The 23,248-nt window shown below is 44.4% G+C and overlaps 1 protein-coding gene across 1 annotated transcript in view; it reads left to right on the forward strand.

Annotated features, from left to right (window-relative positions):
* The window catches only part of DHX8 (DEAH-box helicase 8), a 91,063-nt gene that overhangs the window by 39,834 nt on the left and 27,981 nt on the right, over positions 1-23,248 (forward strand). The window contains exons 9-17 of the mRNA XM_088480727.1: positions 397-602; positions 2,280-2,367; positions 2,809-2,906; positions 3,033-3,180; positions 4,137-4,318; positions 16,708-16,902; positions 17,129-17,314; positions 21,494-21,704; positions 22,428-22,609. Of these exons, the coding sequence (XP_088336853.1) occupies positions 397-602; positions 2,280-2,367; positions 2,809-2,906; positions 3,033-3,180; positions 4,137-4,318; positions 16,708-16,902; positions 17,129-17,314; positions 21,494-21,704; positions 22,428-22,609 (1,496 nt within the window). The remainder of the gene's footprint in view (positions 1-396; positions 603-2,279; positions 2,368-2,808; positions 2,907-3,032; positions 3,181-4,136; positions 4,319-16,707; positions 16,903-17,128; positions 17,315-21,493; positions 21,705-22,427; positions 22,610-23,248) is intronic.

The following is a 23,248-nucleotide window of genomic DNA, read 5'->3' on the forward strand; positions in this document are numbered from 1 at the left end:
GCCAGAAGCTCTCTGGTGCTTGCAGCCACGAGACCCTACCACAAGGGTGTTGTCGCAAGCCCGATGGTCTTGACCATTGCGACCATCATCCTGGCCGCTCGCAATAGCTGTGGGTGGTCACCCACAGCTATGCGAGCGGCCAGTAGGCCGACCAAAAAAAAACAAAAAACAACTCCCTGATTCAGAGCGAGCGCTCGTTCAGAGCGTCCGTCTCTGAATCAGGCCCAGAGCCCGGTAATAAACCCCCTTTGCTTTGTGTTAGGTTGAACTAATAGACCTAACAGTAAAATCAAAGTATGTGTTGAACCAGAGGAAATTAACATTGTCCATACTTCAGTTTTGTATAGATTTGACTTGCTTGTTCATTTGTAATTTAATGTTCCACTTTCTGACTACAGGATGTGGATCAAGACACCGGGGAAGATTTAAATCCTAACAGACGGAGGAACCTGGTTGGTGAGAACAACGAAGAGGCTTCAATGCGGAACCCAGATAGGCCTAGCCACCTCTCTTTGGTAAATGCCCCAGAGGTCGAAGATGACACCTTGGAAAGAAAACGTCTCACCAAGATATCTGACCCAGAAAAGTGGGAAATTAAGCAGGTACAGGATTTTAAGGGCATGTATATACACAGAGGGATTAATTTGTTCCAAAGAAACGTGTTTGAAGAGCTTGGAAGTGCTGGAATACACATGCAGCATCCACGGTCATGAGATGACTATACTATTGATGATAAAAAGAGGCTTTCACACTTATCCTGATTCACATTTCTTTTTACACAAAAATCACCTGATTACACCCACACCCATATACTTCTACACTCACCCAAGGTGCAGCCCTGGCTACAACCTTTTAACCTGTTGATGAAATGACTATTGATATTTGTTTTTGAGTTTACACTCGCAGAGTTTTTGCCCTGCAAGATTTCAGCCTGCACAGAAAAAAGGGATCATTGGTAAATCTCCTAATCTTGCACATGCTGATGTGCTAGGGCAGAATTAACTATTTTAACATACAATTTTGTATCCGTTTTGTTCTTTTGTTAACTGCATGCACCAATAAGTGACCAGTTAAAGGAAAAAAATATTGTGCAGATCAATTGTTTATTCGTGTATCTAGCTTTAGTTTTTAGGAGCGAACAATTTTTCAAAGGGACATTTTGAGATCACTTCATGTGTTATGAGGATCTGAAATCAGAGTAGCCTTGTAGATTGTAGCTGGTTATTGATTCTAATGTGTGAGTTGTTGCGAGTAGTCTGCTAAACACTAACATTAAGAGGGACATTTATAAAATTGTTGTACAAAAAAGTGTTGTAACCGATAGCAACTAGACATTTCATTTTGTTTGTTTTTTTTTGTTTTTATTTTAAATGAACAGCCAGCTACCTATTGTATTCCTGTAGGATACAGCAAAGTTTCTCTTCTATCCATTGGTGACATTGGAATAATGGGGATTTGTGGTGCTGGTTGCAGCTCAGACACTTTAATGAAAAAATCACTGAAGTCTGAGCATCACCTCCACTATATCCCCACAGACGGAAGCCCTCAATTTTTCTAAGTGTCTCTGAATCAGATCTTTTTGACATTTCTGCCAGAGACATTTTTTTAAGTGTTTTAGAATTGTGTATTTATTTTTTACTTATATTCGTAGCATTGCTTCCGTGTAGTAAGAACTCATTAGCTACTGCAGGCATTGACCACGACCCAAATGCGGCTGTTGCCAGAGCACAATCAATGCTGCATGGCAGCAGCGACCACATTCCTCATCTCTCCCCTTCAAGAAGTGGTGAGCAGCCACTGATCAGGGCTCATACTGCCCTGGGGCTCTGCAGCTGTCTACTAATAGGAGTCTTTTTGAATTGGGAACTTTTTCTTGTAGATCCATTCTCTATGAATATAGTGAGGGTCTTTGAAATAAACAACTCTTTCTACCTTAGATTGTCTCAAAATTCCATTAAAAGCAGGAAATTGCCCCTTAAGATATTTGAACCAGGTGACTGATATCTGTGAAACAGAAAATCTATTAGCTTTTATATAATGCTCAAAGGAGAGAATATCCGGCAACCAAACCATCAGTTGCCAGATGGATTACATGTGCAATTCGCCAATCTTACATTGGAGCAAGTCTTTCGAATTTAACTACTCATTTCACCAGGTCAATGAGTGCCTTTTGGGCAGCGTGGCATGGTGTCATGCGATCACAATGGAACAGCTATTCTGGGCTGCTCCCAGTTCATATATTGGACTATTAGAAATTGTTTACATTTCTGTATTTTCAGATGATTGCAGCCAATGTCCTCTCCAAAGAAGAATTTCCAGATTTTGATGAAGAGACTGGTATCCTGCCTAAGGTGGATGATGAAGAAGGTCTGTGATACATCATGATATTTACCTAGGTTAAACATTGTGATGGTCAGGAGCAAATGTTTGTTATTGTACATAAAACCTGTCAGTGGATTATTGTGAAACAGACCACAGGCTTTACAACCACTTCTGTGCCTATATGATCTAGTTATTTAAATATGCGGTTAATAATCTGGTATTTCCAGGCTTTCCCTCCATATCTGTTATATTCCCCGCATACTAAAAGGCATTTCATTATACTGCCAACAATATTACCCTGCTTTAGTGGTTTAACTTTGTTGGCGTCCTGGTGCCGGGTTGGTTACGGGAACCCGGTGGCCGACAGTGACATGTGAAGAATGTCACTGTCTGCCTCATGACTGCGTACCCTCACATATTTTGCCCATTTGTGGCTGTTGTACACTTCTATGTATATTTCATAACTCCTTTTCTGTTTCCACTCAGATGAGGACCTGGAGATTGAGCTGGTGGAAGAGGAACCGCCATTCCTTAGAGGACACACTAAACAGAGCATGGACATGAGCCCGATTAAAATAGTAAAGGTAGGTAATGAGGTTCTTCTTGTTGCATTAGTACAAAAATATTAAAGTAAGATTTCCTCAGTTGTACTTTTTTTTTTGCTTTTCATCTATATCCCAACCATAATTTATTGAAATATTTGTTTACAGAATCCCGATGGTTCTCTATCTCAAGCCGCAATGATGCAGAGTGCTCTAGCTAAGGAGAGACGGGAACTGAAACAAGCACAACGCGAGGCTGAAATGGATTCTATCCCTATGGGCCTGAACAAGCACTGGGTGGATCCATTGCCAGATGGTTTGTCTTTGTACTCCCTAATGCACATTTTGTATTGATAGTCACTGATCTATATTGGAAGAAATGTTGTTGAAGGGTACATGGAGACCGTGCGTCAGGTAGACCTGTAAATTTAACTTTACAACAGGCTTGCATATATATTTGCTAGAGTTAGATGGAGGTGTCCTGTTCATATTCACAATTCAAAATAATCCTTTGTGTATACAGCCAGATTTCCCTTCTTAGGGATTAATGTTCCCTGATTTGACGTTTTAAGCTGCATTGTGACATGGATGAAAACACTCCAGAACAACACACCACTGTTGCATATCAAGTCTGTGTCTATATACCCGAAAGGATTGTAGTCCTAGGGGTAAATTTATCAAAGGTTAATTTTAATTGATTTTAATCAAATAAAAATCTAAATCAATCAACATCAATGTTGTTTTTAGCCCCGGAAATACAACTTCGATGCTGATCGATGTTTAATTAATAAAACTCAATCTTTACTGAATTTACCCCCTATCCTGTTGTCTTGTTCTATATTGTACTATATGCCAGAGGCTTCCCAACTCCGCCATTACAGTTAAGGATATTCAAGCTTGAGCCCAGATGATTAAATCAAATTGACTGAGATGCCAATTGAGTCACCTGTGCTCAAACATGGATATCCTTAAAACATGGACTGTTATGGCAGAGTATCATATGCCTTATTCGCTGGCACGTGGATGCGTCCTAAATGGTCCTCATAATTATAAACATTAGATTGCTACGAGACCTACACTATCACTACTCAGAATAGTGATTTTAAACACTATATCCCACACTATATATCAATTAATATAATAGGATTTACCCTGAAAATGGTCAGTTATACTATTGGCTACATCACCATTGATAAGAATAACTATATTACATTTTATGTATGAATTAAATGATCATGTTTTTTTCTTGTGTTAACTCTTTTTGTTTTATAGTTGATGGCCGACAAATTGCTGCCAACATGAGGGGTATTGGGATGATGCCGAATGATATTCCTGAGTGGAAGAAGCATGCTTTCGGGGGGAACAAGGCCTCTTATGGGAAGAAAACACAGATGTCAATCCTGGAGCAGAGGGAGAGTCTCCCCATTTACAAGCTGAAAGAGCAGCTGGTGCAGGTAACAACTGAAACTAGTCCTTAATAACTAATTTGAATATTCTCTAATAAGGCATTCAAAATACAAGATCCCTTAGGAAATACCAAATTAGGTAAAAAAAAAAAAAAAAAAAAATGTTTTAATCGGCACACACTTCCTATTTCGTCCTATGGTCTAACTCGCAGGTTCTCAAACTCTGTCCTCAGGACCCCAAACAGTCCATGTTTCCAGGTTTCCTCACGGAATCGCAAGTGAGGAATTAGTTTCACCTATGGATCTTTTAAAATGTCAGTGAGTAATGACTATACCTTTTGCACCTACTGGATGATTTGGAAAACGTGACCTGTGTGGGGTCCCGAGGACCGAGTTTGAGAACCACTGGTCTAACTGGATACCGGGGCTATAGAGACTCAGCCAGGAGTTTGGTATTTAAAAAGAAAAACTGTTTGTAACCACTCCCACTTAGATATCTCCACCACAAAGGGAACTCTTTATTTCAGGGTCCATAGGGTATCCACAGGATACCTTGGGGTATAGGTGATGACGTCAGGCATCGGGCACCATAGAGTTAAAGTTTTCAGCCTCCCAGGATGCACCAGGGTCCCCCTCCTATACCCCGCCCCCGAGCCAAGGCATCTCAGTTTCGTTGGTGCCCGGCTCGGAGTCGGAGCACATGTTTAGAGGGGGGCGAAGAATAGCCCCTGAAGTTTCTTCAAGGCAGCTGTGGCTGCACATCTGGGAGTACAGCATGGACAGTCACTGCTGACGTCCATGCTGTCTCCCCTACACCCCGCCGGTACCAGAACGCCGGTACTGATCCGGGGATGCTGGTAAGCATCTGGGGTCACTGCTAGCTGAGCACATGATCCACAGTCCCTAGGCAGGGGGCTTCCTGGGGGCTGGCTGCAGCGTGGAGCCAGGTAACTAACCTGCGCTTCCACTACCCCCCTGGGACAGCGGGCCGCAGCTGAGCGGCAAGCGCTGCGGCGTCCCAGGGGTTAATTGCATGCCAGGGGAGCGCGCCTTCCCTGTACACAGCCGGCGCCTCCCCCGCTGCACACAGCCCTCTCTGCTCTGCCGATTGGTCGTGTGGCAGCGCTCCTCCCCCAGGCCGGCCTCCTCTCTGCTCCTCGGTGGCCATCTTTGTATGGTGAACGCTGCTGGAGCTGCTGATCGGTGGCATCGCGGTCTGGGTCCCCCGGCATACCTCCTCCGTTGACTACAGGTCTGTGTATGCAGCGCGGTGTCCTACCAGACTCTGTGTTTGTGTAGTTGAAGAACAGCGCTGATAGTGCAGGGATTGATTTCTTCTGCATTGTATGTGACTTCTGCTAGCGTCTGCTGCCTGTACTTTCACTTTCTACTGTCAGCCATTTTACTGTCCCTGCTCTTCCTCTGCTAAAGCCCTTGCGGTTTGGTGATTGCAGGGTGGTTCTCCCATTATACTAACGAGTATCAGTGAGAGGGATCACATACTTAACATCATGTCTGAGAGTGAATTTCCTCTACAGCTTATGTGTACTAAGTGCAATATACCAATAGCGGAGGGGGTGGGTAACGCGGAGGAGCTATGTCGGCAGTGTTATTTATTGGCGCGGGCAATTACTGTCATGGCTCCGGTACAGGAACCTCCCTGGGCTTGTTTCGCTAAGGCGCTTACAACCCTAGTGGGACAGTTAGCTCCGCCACCTGCGTTTTCCCAGATGGGATTGTCCCAGCAGTCAGTGGTGTCATCACCCATGCAGGGGTTCCCGAGACAACTGATGGTACCCCACAGTCTCCCTATTTCCCCTCCCCAGGTTTCACAGGAGCCTGCGTGGGTTAATTCACTGACAAATTCGGTACAGCATTTGTCGGACGTGTTACAAGGGGAGTGTTGCGGCCTGCGGCGTCTCTGTCTGCTCCTTATGAGGATGACGACGTGACGTCCGATGGGGAGATTTTGGATTTATCTGACCAAGAACCTCTCCGTACTAAAGAGTCGGACGCTAAGTCCAAGGTTTATATTCCTGGCCTTATTCGGGCAGTCCGCACAGCTTTAGTTAATTTTGGATGATGATCCTCCGGTATCTAAGTCCAAATATGCCTTTTTTTAAGGATATTAAGGGTGACGCCACAGTGTTTCCTCTTTCGGGTCAGTTAGTAGACCATTTAGAGGAGGCGTGGAAACACCCTGGTAAACGGTATCAGCCTCAGAGGCGCTTTGCCGTGGCTTATCCGTTTGCGAACAATTATTTTTCTAAGTGGGAATCCCCTCCTCAAGTGGATTCTCATGTGATACGCTTAGTTTCCAAGTGCCACCTTGCCCATGCCCTCCATGTCCTCCTTAAAGGATGCTACAGACCGCAAGGTGGAGATCTGCCTAAAGTCCATTTATTCCCTTGCGGGGGGGGGCATCCAGACCGGCTATGGCCGTATGTTGGGTAGCCAGAGCTATGGAGCGCTGGGCTGATAGTTTGGAGGCGTCTTTGGATTCCGACTGTTCGGCTGAACAGGCCGAGTTGGTAGGCAATCTCCGGGATTCGGCCACTTACATCAATGAAGCGGCCTTGGATATCAGTATCCTCACATCTAGGATTTCTTCGGCAGCTGTTGCTGCTCGTCGTACCTTATGGTTGCGATCTTGGAAGGCGAACGCTGATTCCAAAAAGGGCTTAGAAGCTTTGCCTTTTAATGGAGAAGTCCTATTTGGTCCGAATCTGGACAAAATTGGAGCCATGCTGGCGGCAGCCAAATCTGCATGTCTCCCGTCTGCTGCGGTCCCTTCAAGTTTGGGTACGTCGTCCTTTCGGCCTTACAGGGCCCAGGGTAGGCCTAAAGCACAGTCTTTTCCCCGGCAGGCTGGGCCCAAGAAATCGGCCAAGCCCAGGAAACGGGCCTGGAGTACCAGACGCCCGGCCCCTAAGTCAGATGACAAACCTGCGGCCTGTCGGTCTGGGCAGGTTCGATTCGTATGGCAATTTCAGAAGCTTATCTTCATGAAGGCCTTCCGGTTCCATCCTCTGAGGGCTCATTCCACTAGGTCTGTGGGTCCTTTGTGGGCAGCTCGACGTGGTGCCTCTGCAGTCCAGATCTGCAAGGCTGCCACGTGGTCCTCAGTCCATACCTTTTGTGAGGTATTACGCTTTTGACACCTTTGCCTCTCAGGATGCTTCCTTCTGGCGTTGGATTCTCCTTTCAGCACAGGAGCGTCCCCACTCTTAAAGGATACTACTTTGGGACATCCCCAAGGTATCCTGTGGATAGCCTATGGACCCTGATGTAGAAAATGAGATATGGTAAGAACTTACCTTTGTTTTCTCTATTTTTACAAAGTCCATAGGGTTCCACAGGACTGCCAACCTGTCGCACCTGTGGTGCAGATGGGCTTTACTCTGGTCACTGTTTTTTTTCCCGTCTCCCTCTGGTGAGAATGTGATTCTTGTGTGTGTCCAGATCTTTTTTCTCTCCCTTCCTTCTCCTCCTCCGGCCTATGGCTTGGTACGTAACTGAGATGCCTTGGCGCGGCGGCGGGGTATAGGAGGGGGACCCTGGTGCATCCCGGGAGGCTGAAAACGTAACTCTATGGTGCCCGATGCCTGACGTAATCATTTATACCCCAAGGTATCCTGTGGAACCCTATGGACTTCGTAGAAATAGAGATAACAAAGGTAAGTTCTTACCATATCTCATATTTTTGAGTGCCCACCTGATTAGGGGGTTCTGTTGTGGGTCCATAAGGATTCAATGTGGTACATCAACCAACAGGGAGATTGTGTTATTACCAGAAGTGTAAAACTGTAGAATGCTGATTCCTTACTCAGTGGGGTCAATCCAATTAGGTGCGTGTTGCAGGTTTGTTTCATGAAACTCGCAGACTTCGCACAAATGCAAGCACCCGAGAATTCTCCAATCCAATTAAAAATGCCTATTTGTGTTACCCGCAGCGCGGGATTGTGATTTGTCCGCCAAATGCAAAAAGAGAAGTGCATGAAGAAGTGGGGTGACCTTTCTGGAACCCAAAAAACTGACAATTTTGTTTACAGAATCGAACAGAAGGCTGTTAGTACTGGAAGTATGTGAATGGTGTTAAATGGCCAATTTGTGCATATTTTTATTTTTTTAAGTTAAAAAAAAAATTATAAAAAGTAAACTTTTTTTTTTTTTTTATAAATTTACATTTATATGACTAAAATAAAAATGCAAATAAAGTAGGACAAAAGATGCCTTTGGTGTACTTTGAGGTGACAAAAAAAAAAAATATATATATATCTCTCTCTATCTATATCTATATCTATATATATATATATATAGCTATTATTATTATTTTATTTTTTTCACAATCAAAGTAGAATCTGATAGAATAGGGAAGACAGAAAATTGTTTCCAAAATGTTGCTACCATGCTCTTGGCTGCCCAAGGAAGGCTAATTTGTTGCAGTTCTCACCCTAGACCTGTGATAGAAAGTCCTAACAAAACTGCCCATGGACTCAGTGCAACTCTATTCTGAAATATACACTGTTATTTATTGAGTACACCTGTACACTTGCTCATGTCTAATCAGCCAGTAAGGTGGCAGCAACTCCATGCATAAAAGTAGTCAGTAATGGTCAAGAGAGGTTAATCTGTTTTTCAGACTATGCACCAGAATGGGGGAAAATGTAATTTAAGTGACTTGGACTGTGGAGTAATAATTGGTGCCAGACAGGGTTGTCTGCATATCTCAGAGTCTGCTTATCTGCACAACAGTCTCTCATATTGCGCACTGTTCTCTGCAAAATTTAAAGTACACCCAGTGATGGCAGTTCTGTGGGAAAATAGACCTAGTTAATGTGAGTGATCAGAGGAGAATGGCCAGATTGGATCAAGCTGACAGAAAGCTGCCAGTAACTCAAATAACCATTTATTAGGCCTACAACAGTTGTATGCAGAAGAGCATGTTTGAATGCGTTGCACATCAAAACTTGAACTGGTTGAGCTATATCAGCAGAAGCCCACAATAGGGTCCACTTATGATAACTAATAACATGAAGCTGAGGCTACAGGGTGCACAGGCTCACCAAACGGAACAGTTCAAGATGGGATAAACATTGCTGTGACATGCATACATGTATCCAAACTACCTTGTATCCATAGTTCAGGCTGGTGGTGGAAAGGTGGGGAGAATGTTTTCTTGACACTTAATAGGACCCATAATAATAGAGCATTGTTTAAATTCCAGACCTTAGTATTATTACTGACCACGTGCAGTCGTTTGTTACATAGCCCATTATCTTGCTGGAAGTAATAAAGTACATGTACTCACAGTATCCACAAATGTTACAATAAGTTTAGTGTACATGAATGACTTGCACAGTCTGCAGATCTTTACACAATAGAGCACCTTTTGGTATGTAGTAGAACAGAAGATTCTAGGCAGGAAAGTGCATGCGACATCTACAGCAACTGTCTGATGATGTATCGGGTCACCATGGACCATCATTTCTAATGCTGGGCATACACTATACAATTATCTGTCAGATATCTGTCCAATCTGGCTGGTTGAAATGAAAATCTGGTAATGTATGGGAGCAAATGACAATCGGCCATTTGCTCACAAACACTGTAAAACAGACAAAAATGGTTGTTCAGACAAATTGGTTAAGACACAAGAATTTAACCAATTTCAGCAATTGTTTTTTTGTTATCTTTCCAGTGTTTAAGACCATATGATCGACTGTCATTTGCTCCCATACATTACCAGGTTTTCATTCCAACCAACAAGATTGGACAGATATCTGACAAATAATTGTATAGTGTATGCCCAGCAATATGAAACGTCCCCAGGACATTGTTGTATCCATATCATAAAGAATTCAGGTTGTTCTAGGGCAAAGTGGTGTCCTACCCAGTATTAAAAAGGTGTATTCATTAAGGTGTCCAATAAGTGTATTATCAGCATAGAGGGGAAGAAGCAGTGAATATCTTATTTAGCCTAGAATTAAATACTGTTATAAGCATTTTCTTTGACTAGTGTTGAAATCGAAGATTTTTGTCTACCTTTCCTAATTTCTCCGTCATCCACTTGGGGACACTGGAATTCAAGACAGTGGGGTATAGACGGTGGTAGAGCAGAGCCTGGCACTTTAATTTAGAAGTGTGACTGGCTCCTCCCCCTCTATGCCCCATCAGCCCCAGTTTTTAGAATGTTCCCGAGAGAGCCGGTCGCACATCAGGCTGTCTCCAGCCTTTCTCATTTTATTTAACAAGCACTGAGGACAGGCAGGCTGCTTACTGTGGCAGTCTGCCTGCTACGTGGGAGCCACCGGGAAAGACACCGCCACGACTACTGCAGCTTGAGTCCGGTGACCCAGAGGAGGGGGCACACACCTGGAGTCATTGGACTCTGCGAGGACCCACCACTGCTGACACCGGCATGTGTCCGGGTTCCTCGCCGCCCCCTCAGCCCAGCATCCCGGCCGCAGCAGTTGTAAGTATAACCACTGCTCCTGATAGCAGCAGCAGTGGATGCATAGCTGGGCTCGGTGACATAGCATGTCACTGTTAGGAGACCCGACCATCCCCCCGCACGCACCCAAGTCCCTTTTCGGGTAACAGGAGTGGTGCTAAGTGGGACAAAAGAACGCGCTGCAGTGGCTGTCGCTATTAATGGCTCCTTCCACTCTGAACGCCCGCCATTAGACAAGACCCGCCGTGGCCCTCAGCAGGCAGCGTCCGGGTCTTGGGCTTATTCCTAGTCTGCCAGTTACTAAGTAGTAAGTAACGCTGACAGGACAGTGCGGTGCCGCCAAGCTAGCGGGGGTGGAGCTTATTACCGGCGGCCATAGCATCTGCCGCCCATTCCCGAATGGCGCGTCCTGCATATTTAGCGGCGCCATCTGTAGTCGGGCTCTCCCTCGCCTGCCAATTAAAGGGCCCATCGCAGCTGAAACCGGTTGGGTCCGGGTCCTCCTCGCTACACTCAGCTAGGAAAATGGATATGTAGCGCTGGGGTAGGCGCGCTGAACACCCGCCATTCGCGGGAGCTGTTGAGAGAGACCAACCACGGCTTATAGTGGTCAGTGTCCGGGTCTATGGGAGTGGTGCGATGGCAGCGCTAAGAGTCCCAGTTGCACCGCGCACCCTCCCACCCTGTACACCCGCTATGCATTGTCTAGGGTGGAGGCTTCTGGATTGACGCCTGACGCTCAGGTGGAAAAATCAGCCACCGCCAGAGCAGACTGGCTGGACATAGAGCAGCGGTTCTGCCATCGTATCACTACAAGCACTGCCTTGGCTATTTAGCAACTCTCCTCATCTGCTAATCTCAGGAGGAGACGCCACGTCCCGTAGCTCCTGGCTGTGCTGAGCAGGCTTCCCTGTTAGCTACTCTATAGCATTACGTTATACCCCAATGCAGCGCTGTATGACCGTCACGCTGCTGCCACAGCAGTGCTCCCGTGAGTTAGCCCCTCTCCTGTCTTGCAGGAGAGATGTTGGTTAATGCGTGGTTTTGCGTCAGGAGCCTTAAATGCTCCCCGTATTCCCGGCACTGACCGGACCTTCAACTACTCCGCTTTATACAAGGGGGCTAGCAGCGCTGTGCTGACTGGAGTTTAGCGGTTTGCGCACACACATGAACAAACAGCGCCCCTGCTTCCCTTTTAAGGACAGTAGTTACTACCTGCACACAAGCAGTACTTTAGTGTGGGTCTCTTACGCCTACCACGCTGTGAGTGCTTCAGCAAAGGGGTTCCTGTCCTTGTATGACAGGAGTTTAGTGCTAGCTACAGTGGATAGCTGGTTGCTAGCGGTAGGGGAACTAACCCAATCCCCCTTTTTGCACTATAACATCGCGTTAGGCTGTTCTGAAAGGGGCCAGTTCAGCCGATGCATCACGGCTAGAAGCGATATGCTGACAAGACACAGTCCTGCCAATTGCAGCGCCTCTTGGTTTTACCCCGTCAGTCTCCTCTTCGTTCTGTAACAAAGGGTGAATAGCTTAGTCTAATGGCCTGATATCTTAGCCTGTTAAGTATCATAGCCTCATGGTGTACTAGCTCCACTGTTCTGGTGCTGCTGCCAGAACTTATGGTTATAGCATACCCTACACCCAGGGTTAGCACATTTTTGCGTCCCATCCCCAGGCTTATGCCTCACACTGGCTCACCTTAAAGAGTGGAAGTACTCTTTCCATGCATATGTGGCAGCACATATACTACATTATAGGTTGGTCTTAAAACCTTTCTCATCAGCTTTCTGTGCTTACCTTAGAAGGTATGTATATGTGCATCTATTATATCTCATGTGTTCCCTTTGGCAGCACATACAGGAAGAGGTTAGTGACACACGGCTGTTGTGGTTGTTGGCGTTGCTGCCTCACAGCGCTGGGGTCTTCTTTTTGATTCCCACTTCGAAAAATGGGTTCATCTGGCGCTAAGAGGCTCACCTGATAAGGCGAGTACAACAGTAACAGAAGGGTCCCAGGATCGAAACCAGTCTGGACAGCACGCTGCTAAAATATCCTGCCCCTACGCTGTAGCAGAATGACGGCCACACGCGGCATATGAGCAGTCTATGTATGTATCTTGTATTTTATACTAGCCCTGCTGTATAACATATACATGCTGGAGTGAATTTTGTCCTTGGGCTCAGTTCCTTCCCTGGCTTTAATTATTGCTCATGTTCTAATTTTAAAGTTATCGTCACCTACTAAATTTGTATGTAGGTACACTTATCCATATGTGGATATCACTTCTTATCCTTATCCTATACCGAATGTGGCGGGTTGCTGTGTGATGGTAAAGGTCAGTGACATTCTACATAGTGTTCAGAGGGCTTCTGGTCGCTCACAGGTAAGAGCTTACTATTGCTTCGGATGATGCTCCTATTTCATGCAACTGTACATACAGTACATAACTTTATTCTCCCTTATGCACCCTAGCTGCTGTCATAGCAGCCATCCGCTCTTTTAATCAGTTGGCTCTACACTTTAGAGTTTTACTGGGGTGTGGGTGCATAATTACAACATTGGATTAGTGACACTATTCTACTAGAACCTGTGGGGGTTATGGACAGAAGCGCACCTATAGGCTATTGCACATCGTTACATACGTGTGGTCCACGCAGGGGAGCTGGTTGGGTTCCTGTTTAGTATCTGTTGATATTTTTATCACACTAACATGGTTGTCCTAGTGCTCTGGCCTTGTTGTATGGGATGCTTCCCTATATTGGTAGCTCTCCATGGGTGGCTGTTGCTTTCGTGCTATTTTACTGCTAGGTTCCTGGTTGTTGTCATGCTGTGTTCGGGCCAGCAGTTTGTACTGACTACGCACTTCCATCATGTTGAAAGTTGCCTGTTTTCTTTTTAGCGGCAGCGTTTCTGTTTTCTGTTTTCAACATGGGTTGTACTTCCGTCTGACCCTCTGAAAAGTATTGTAGTCTCCATCCTCTCTCTTTCGCCTCTGTCTCATGCCCAGTGGGATCTCCACTCGTTGGAGACTTCTATGGTCTAACCCTTCCACTGGTTAACAACTTTGTTGTAGTTGTACCTCAAGGATGGTTCGGGGCGACTGTTCAGTCTTGTCTTTTGCCTCCCTGCATACTCTTTGTTGGGAGTCTGTGGACAGGATCAGCTCTGTATCTGTAGATTGGTATTGCTATACTTGTGTATATATATATGATTATGTCCAGCAGTGCATTCTGCTGTCTGCGGCTGTTGCAGCTGCCCGTTTTTAGACTCTAGTAAGGTTTCTCGAGTTTGTTCTCGTTTACTGCCCTTCTCCTATAGATTCTGGTTGGGGCTGAGATTACAGGTTCTGACGTTTCTCAACTGTGTTTGTTCTCTCAACAGCTGTTCTGTTCCTTTTGACTTAACCTGTACATTGTGGAAGTTTCTATGACTGTTTAGTGAGGAGTAGTGTTTGTCTCCTGTGCTCTACGATACTTGCTCCTCAGCTTCCGCTGGGCCTCAGGTTCTTGGCGGTCCCTGTTTCGGTTTGGCCAAGGGATCAGCAAGTTCTCCGCGCTCCCACCCAGGAGGTTTGCTTTGGGACATCCCCACTGTCTTGAACTCCAGTGTCTCCTGGTGGATGAAGGCGAAAACAGGATTTTGGTACTTAGCGATAAATCCCTTTCTCCGATTCCACAGGGGACACTGGACGCCCGCCCAGCGCTGTGTACCTGTCGTTTTGTTTGGTTCCTGCTATAGTTGTTTGACTGCGTGGTTCCCTGCAGTGTGTTCCTCTTCAGTCGGTCTTGTTCCATTCTGTGGTCTTCTCCTTTTCCTCGTTTTTCTGTTGTCCTCCGTCTCCTCTCGGGCTCAGTTCTTAAACTGGGGCTGATGGGGCATAGAGGGGGAGGAGCCAGTCACACTTCTAAATTATTTAAAGTGCCAGGCTCTGCTCTACCACCGTCTATACCCCACTGTCTTGAACTCCAGTGTCCCCTGTGGAATCGGAGAAAGAGATTTATCGGTAAATACCAAAATCCTGTTTTTTTTTTTGACCAAGAGTCCTAAGGAAGGTTTCCTCCTCCAGTCAGCTTCATGTTTCAGTTTAGCTTAGGAGTTTTAAAAACCATACTAAATGGAAGTTATACCCTTTCTCATAGGGCTCTAACAAGAAGCTGCTTTAAACCTGGAAAGAGGTCTAAACCAGTGGTCAGGGAACAGGGGTAAATTACCCCACATGGGGTAAAAATGTAATTCCTGGGGATAATGGATGGACAGCCGGGCATGCATGTGAATCATTCTATAATATAGAATGATTCATATGAATTGCCCGTTGGCCGCAGGGAGGCTCTAAGCCGGACGTCCGCTGAGATGTTATTACCAGCTGGCGCCCGACTCCTGTCCTGCAGCGCCGTGTTAGCCGGAGGCTGGCGTTCTCTTCTGAACTTCAGCTTCCGCCTCTCTCCTTGCGCACTATGGGAGAGACATCATGACGTCTCTCCCATAGTTGGGAGAAGCAGCCGGGCGGAGAGGACGGCGGTGGATGCAGGAGCGGGCATTAAGGTAAGTGGTTTTTTTTTTTTGTACAAGCGGCACTACAGGGGCATTATATGGGGGCACTACTACAGGGGCATTACTATGGGGGCACTAGTACAGGGGCATAACTATGGGGGCACTACTACAGGGGCATTACTATGGGGTAGTGCCCCCATAGTAATGCCAATCATATATAGTATAGCACTACTATATGATTTGCATAGTAATGCAAATCATATAGTAGTGCCCCCATAGTTATGCCCCTGTACTAGTGCGTACAGGGGCATTACTATGGGGGCACTACTATATGATTTGCATCCTTTCAAATCAAGGGGGTAACGTCGGCGTATCTAAATATATTTTGGGGTAATAGGTAAAAAAGTTCCCTGACCCTTGGTCTAAACAGTTAGCAAAAATGAGTGCACTTCAGTCATTTCAGTCAGGAGAAGCTGTATTTCTTAGATAGTGAGTCTAAATAGTGCCAGTATTCACCATCCACACAGTTTTAGGCCATATATGGTTGTAGCAGGGAAGTATCTAGCGTTAATTTTAATTACAGGGGATCAGACATTTATGTAATTAAATGGATTCTCTCATTATCACAACCTCATCTCCAATTCTCAGAATCTTGAGCATTTCTTTAAAGTGGTACTAACCAAAGTAATATATTGCTGACTTTTGTAAATAACCACATTTTCTTGGCCAGTAAGAATGTATGCTGGAGCAGATTATTATTATTGTTACTACCTTTTATTGGTTTACATGCTATTGAGATTACTTGCCAGAGAGAATATTCATTAATGTACATACATTGTACAGTACAGTATTGCCTGATCTGTTCTGTAGAAAAGGAAAACACTAATAAACAGATACCCATTGAATGTGCTTTTAAAACTGTTTTTATTTATAACAGCAGCAATTAAACATAAGCATGCATGATACATTTTGCAATAGCAGACACAATGTAAAGTAACAACAACAATAAGAGGTGGACCCATCCAAAAGCTAGATGTAATACTGAGGGCCACAATGTTTATGTACAATATTTGTAACTCTTCTTTACAAAGTGCTTTATTATATTTAGAAGTCCTGATGGGTATGTTTTATTGCATTTGAGTAATGCATATTCATGTGGGTTTGTAATGAGCTTTGTATTTACAGTCTATTGTTTACAACAGAATATAGATCAATCGTAAGGGCACTATGATCTAGGGGAACTTCTGATACTGCAGCTGCTTGATTTTCCTCATGTAGATCTATTTATAAAATCAGATTGGAGTGCTCTGATTTATGGTTAGACAGAGCTTAGCTGTTCCAAAAACTCAGTCATTTGAATGATGGTCAAGTATATTTTGCAGGATATGCATGGACTGTAAGACAATGCACTGGTTCCAGCTGTGAGAACATGTAAAATACTTAAGGGAACACTGTTTATCAATAATAAATGTTTTTCTTTTCCCAAAAGGCTGTTCATGACAACCAAATACTCATCGTTATCGGGGAAACTGGCTCTGGGAAAACCACCCAGATCACCCAATATCTGGCTGAAGCTGGCTACACCACAAGGGGCAAAATCGGCTGCACACAGCCCAGGAGAGTGGCTGCTATGTCTGTTGCAAAACGAGTGTCTGAAGAATATGGTTGCTGCTTGGGGCAGGAGGTAAGTTTTTAGAGATCATGTTTGACCTTTCAATAACAGCACATTTAAGAATATAAAGGTTTAAACTCTACAGTGTGTAATGACATTCTTTTTATATGTTCACAATGATTTTTTATATAACAATTGTCATTTTACAATAGTGTTTGTTTACAAAAAACTGCAGTTTTTTTAAATTAAAAAGATCCAAATATGCTTTATAGATATGAAAAAAACTTTTGTTTTACAGGTGGGATATACTATACGATTTGAAGACTGCACAAGTCCTGAGACTGTTATCAAGTACATGACAGACGGAATGTTGCTTAGAGAGTGCCTGATTGACCCCGATTTGACACAATACGCCATCATCATGCTTGATGAAGCACACGAGAGGACCATCCACACTGATGTTCTGTTTGGACTTCTTAAGAAGGTAATAATAGCGTTTCATCTGTACCAATGAGAGAAATTGAGCTTGTATTTACATACTTAGTATCACGCAAGAGTAAATGTGAAATTGCTTGGTGTTTGTTCTCTCCTTGGCTAAAGGCATTTCTGTTGGAGACATAGGGGTAAATTTACTAAAGTGAGCGTTTTTAGAAGTGGAGATGTTGCCCATAGCAACCAATCAGATTTTACTTAACATTTATGTAGCACCTTCTAGAAGATAATAGCTAGAATCTCATTGGTTGCTATGGGCAACATTTCCAATTCTAAAAACTCTCACTTTAGTAAATTTGCCCCATAGAGTTTGTATATACACAGTGGGCAGTCATGGGTGGTCCCAGGAGGTACTTTCTTCTCATTCCTAGTTATCTCCTATCTTTTTCTCCTCTAAGCAAATGTCTCATCAGAAAGTAGTCCACACATAGCAGCCCACAGCAACAATAAGCAAAGTATCACCTTATTGTTAAACATAATAGATGGAGGACGCAGAATGCACACACATTTACACTAGCAAATTGTAAATGTCAATTTTCCTACTGTATACTTCTAGCCATAGCAGAGAAGGGTAGTCGTGCACACAGAGGTAGGAGACGGGAGTTTGTAAGTATATATAGGAGAGTGTTTGTTTTGTTTTTTTACCTATTTATGTTTAGAGCTCTAGCATATTCCATTTCACTTTGCAATTGAAAATCTTATTTGAAAGTACAAAGACACATGTGTTTTACTTTCAATTGGCTGTTTGTAGAAGCACTGCCACAAAATGTTCATATCTTTACAAACTTAATAAAGATATTTCCAATAGTTAGGTTGATACATATTTTAATCGCTTTTAAAGAAAGTTTTATGCAGTTCTTGCTTTTTTGGTTTGCTCTGTCACTTGATCCATAAAACGTTAGCTTTTAGGCAAGTTATGGGCTGGTTTTCTCGTTAATTAGTGCAGGATTAGCAGAATGGCATCAAACTACTACTTTTACACCCCTGTGTTTTGTAGCACCACTGTTACTTTTTTAATGACCCGCTCATATGAGCAAGAATCTCAGATTCCAATGTATGTTTATTGTTTATCATGTGTTTACATAAAGATTTCCCATTACTCTTTCAGGCATGTGAGACACTGAATACTCAGGGTATATAAGGACCAAGGCACAGTACAGGAACATAGACACTTCTCCCTTTAGCGCCATTGCCTTTATATCCACATGGGCTACTGTCTTTCCGTGTTGCCTGCTGGTGCTGGGTGCTCATTTTCCTTTTTTTTTTTTTTAAAAATTCACCAGCATCTGTATATCCCTTGATGCTGGGGTATGGTGTCATCCCCTATCCAGCACTACCTCCGTGGCTGACTTCCCACACTGCCAAGCCTGGCAAAATATACAGCAGCCATCAAACAACAGCTTCTCCATTTTTGTTGTCTTCAGGGATGTAGTGAGTGTTTGTTTTTCTGGGGATTCTTCATCCTTCCTATCCTGTCTTTGTCTTAGTTTCCTTGTTTACCTTGGATTGTGCACTGCAGCTGTACTCTCCATTCTTCACTCATTTTATACTATGCCTGCGAAGAGTGTGTGTTCCATGACTAAGCCTGGAGAAGTGACAGCAGCAAAAGACAATTATCTGCCTTAGATGAGTCTGTCATTGTCTGGAGAGGTCTTTGGACATGAACAGGATTATTTCCCTGGCCACAGTGGAAAGAGTTTCTCCTTTCCTGGGTAATAATTTCAGACATAAGGGTCCTATGTTTCACTCCTTTGGACCAGGGAAGGTGTGGAGTCAGACTTTCAGGGGAAAATCTCGCCTACTCATGGAAGTCACCAGAGGAAAACAGGTTTGTGCAGCTAACCGTCCTACTCCCAAGTCTTGAGACCGCAGTCTGCATGTTACCCGCCAGGGACCTCCCATGGAAGTAGTCAATTTGCTTTTCTTCTTGGACCGATGGTTTTATTCTGTTACATACGCCTTGGAGAGAAGAATTGTTTCTCAAGATTACTGTATGCCCCCACTAGATGATTTTCACCACTTGACTTCCAGTAGACAAAGTTTTATGGGAAACAATTCAGTCCAGGATTTTCTCAGAACTAGTTGTTTTAAGGCCTAATTCAGACCCACTCGCGAGCGGCTGTCCGCTCGCAAGTGGGTCGATGTTATGCACTGAGCATGCGCACGACGGAGGGAGCTCCGTCGTGCGCATGCGCCAGACACGACGAGCGAAGGAAAGTCCTTCGCTCGTTGTGTCTGATCAAAGGGGGCGTGCTGTCGATGTTGATTGACAGCACGCCCCCTTTGGTGGGCGTGCCGGGGGCGTGCCTCCCTGACGGGGGCGTTCCCAAGGGAACGCCTCCCGTCAGATGCCGGCCCACTGACATCCCTAGTGATGTCAGTGGGAGTGATTTTGGCTCTGATAGAACCAAAATCACTCCGGAGCTTGCGGTTGAAAACTTCAACCGCAGGCTCCGGCTCGCAGTTTCGATGGTCGCGATGGTCACGACCATCGCGGCCATCAAAATGCACGCTCGTATAGGCTGTGGGTGGTGACCCACAGCTATACAAGCGTCCAGGAGGACGCTCCATTTTCATGGAGGGCGGCCCTCATTCAGAGCGTGCGCTCTGCTCAGAGCGTACGGCTCTGAATGAGGGCCTTAGTCTTCAGAAGGAGTTGGGGTTTTACTGAAATATCTTCTTGGCTTAGACATTGGATGAGTCCTTTTAACTGAATCCCAACCTCAAATCCTCATACAGCTTATGAGTCTTGAGGTTGTCATGAACAGGGCAAGTTTATGATGTTCATGGACATCAGGGATACTTGCTTGCAGTCTGGGAAGGACACCAATTTGTCTTTAGACTGTTTCTTGCTTTAGCCTGCAGCGTGTTGACATCATCAATGATGTTCACCAATAACAATGATGGCTGCCCGTCTGAGGGGAGTTAGGGTGCTGTGATCAATACCTGGACTTTATGCTGACAATTGATTTTTAACTACAGGAAATCCAATTTGACTCCTTCACAGCCTATGATGATCTTGTTCAACACCCTCCAGCACCCTCCTGTCCTAGACAGGATTGTCTCCATCTGCTAAGTGGTTCAGCTTGCACTGTTTCAATCCACAAAGTTGCAGATCAAACTTGATATTAACTAATCCTACTGACCAGTCTGTTTATCAAACAGTGTGCTAGTCAGTCCTCTGGCTGCTGAGGGATGATCAACTTGCTAATGGATGCCCCTTCACCACTTGGAAATTGACATTGGTGACTATGAATCCCAGCCTTCAGAGTTTGGTGTCTCACACATCAAGGAGGCACCTTGAGTGCCCTAATCATGACCGAAAACCACAGGATCTTTGATGGGTAGAGCAAACTTTGCAGCCATGGTGACAGTGTTCATCCCAGTAGTGGAGTACTAGAAAGGTTTTCTCAGTCAGCAGGTCCTTAACGTCTGCAACTTCCTTTACTGGGCAGTTTACCTTGATAGTGAACAGGATTGATCAGCCAGATGTTAATATGATGGCACCTCGGTTGAACCACAATGTGGAACGCCTCTGTTCCAGAACATGAGATCGAAGGGCATTTTTGGTATATGCATTGTCAGTACTTCATCTGAAATACCTGTTCCCTCTGATAACATTGCTTCTGTTAGCTATGAAGAGGTTATTCTGGTGGCACTGAATTTGCTCAGAAGGTTGTGGTGGACTGATATTCTCAGCATAGCGGGGGCACACTGTGGTGTCAGCCTCAAAGAATTAGACTGAGACTTTTTCAACACCAAAGTTAACCTCCGGTGGCTTGAATGGCGTGGCTGTCGAATCCATTATTCTTAGAGCCAAGGGTATAATGGACCGTGAGATTCAGACCATGTTTAGGGCTAGAAAGGCAGTATCTGCCTGGGCTTTCAGTATCTGTATCCATGGGTCTGATGAGTGTGTAGGACCGATGACCCCCGTGGTCCTCCGTGATGCCCACAAGAGAGGCTGGCCTGAGTTTAAATGGACCAGAGCTGAGTGGATTATTTTGATAGTTTGCCAGGCTTATATTGGGACAGGAAAGCCTGATCCCAAAAATTTCCCGGAACATTCTACCGTATTGGTGATCACAATTTGAATGGAAATGTAAAAATGTCCATTATAAAGTGATAAAAAATACTTTGCTTTTATTTCCATATATTTTTTTTTTTGCAGACTGTGCAGAAACGTCCTGATATGAAACTTATTGTGACATCTGCAACTTTGGATGCTGTGAAATTCTCACAGTATTTCTATGAGGCTCCAATCTTCACAATACCTGGTCGAACATACCCGGTAGAGATCCTTTACACTAAGGAGCCTGAGACAGACTACCTAGATGCCAGTCTAATCACTGTTATGCAGATTCATCTGACAGAACCTCCAGGTTTGTAGCACGGTTGACTGGAAAATCATCCTTATTGTATTCTGTTTTAGCAGTAAGTGGATGTTGTGCTTGAATACACACCTTAAAAAATTACATAAAAAAGTAGAAATTTAGTGTTATGTGTGGATTTGGTCGAAATATATTAAATAAGAAAATATCCCTGATCTGTGTATGCTCCTGTCCGGAGGGTTCAGTGTTGCCCTCAGTGGGGATCCTCTTGCTTAGATGGGCAGTGTTCAGACTTTAAACACGGCAGCAGTTTGGCTCAGTTTGTCTGTCTGAGTAAGAGTGAGAATCTTCTCCTTGACACCTTTAGCGATAGTGCTTATCCTGCTGGATCAGGAAATCAAGCTTTTCTTGTTATAACTTGTCTCAATTCCATCCACTTCTAAAATTATTTAATGGACTTTATCACCCGGTGTGTCTTTTCAGATTTTGCTACAACTTGATTTCTGTTCCTGAAGCTAAGGGTACTTAGTGGGCCTGTGTATTAACCTTGGTACTTAATTGGTCAACATGTAGAAGACAGTGTGAATACATAGTCCACGAAACACTAGCCCTGGCAAGCTGTATGCATGTTCTAGGCAGAGGACTAGTGTTCCCCCTGTGCCACGTGTGTGTGTGTGTGTGTGTGTGTGTGTGTGTATATAGTTATTCCATCTTTTTTTGTATCTCAGGAGTTAAAAATGTTACATTGTTATAAAAAAAATTTTTTTTCCTCAGGTGATATCTTGGTTTTCCTAACTGGTCAAGAAGAAATTGACACAGCTTGTGAAATACTGTATGAGAGAATGAAGTCTCTTGGCCCCGATGTCCCCGAATTGATCATCCTCCCTGTGTATTCTGCTTTGCCCAGTGAGATGCAGACCAGGATCTTTGACCCAGCTCCTCCTGGGAGCAGGAAGGTAACTTTTACATTTAGTTGTGGATTGCACACATATACTTATTTGGGGTTTAGTTGGCATCCTGGCATTCAGAGTCCCGACGTTCAGAATGCCGGCGGCAGGATCCCGGTGGTTCAGAATGCTGACAATTTGTAACAATACGTGTTTGGGTTCGGCTGCGGGGGAAGGAGGGAGGTTTACTTAGGCGGTAAACCTGTCAAACCATAAAGCAGATATTGGAGCCAAGGGTGGACAGAAACCACCTGTGTAGTAGAAGGGCAGGTGGATGGAGGGTTAGGTTGCGGGGAGGAATGGGGGGGTTAGCTTGAAATTACTTACCGAAATTCACTAGCATTTTCATGCTGTGATGTCGTACGCTACCCCTTTAAAGGAATAGCTACATCCAATAAACAGACTTTAATCTAACTGTTTAAGTAGTGTGTGCAGTTTTTTATGTATCACTAGAGGTGAGTGAAGGTCTTTTATTACGTGCATCATTTTCTTCATAAGCCTTAATAACAATGTTATGTTTATCCATGAATTGTTCAAATATATTTTCTCCTTCATCCACTAGGGGACACTGGAGTTCAAGACAGTGGGGTATAGACGGTGGTAGAGTAGAGCCTGGCACTTTAAATAATTTAGAAGTGTGACTGGCTC

This window comes from Taudactylus pleione, unplaced genomic scaffold (assembly GCF_031769625.1).
Source record: "Taudactylus pleione unplaced genomic scaffold, aTauple2 ptg000256l, whole genome shotgun sequence".
NCBI lineage: Eukaryota > Metazoa > Chordata > Amphibia > Anura > Myobatrachidae > Taudactylus > Taudactylus pleione.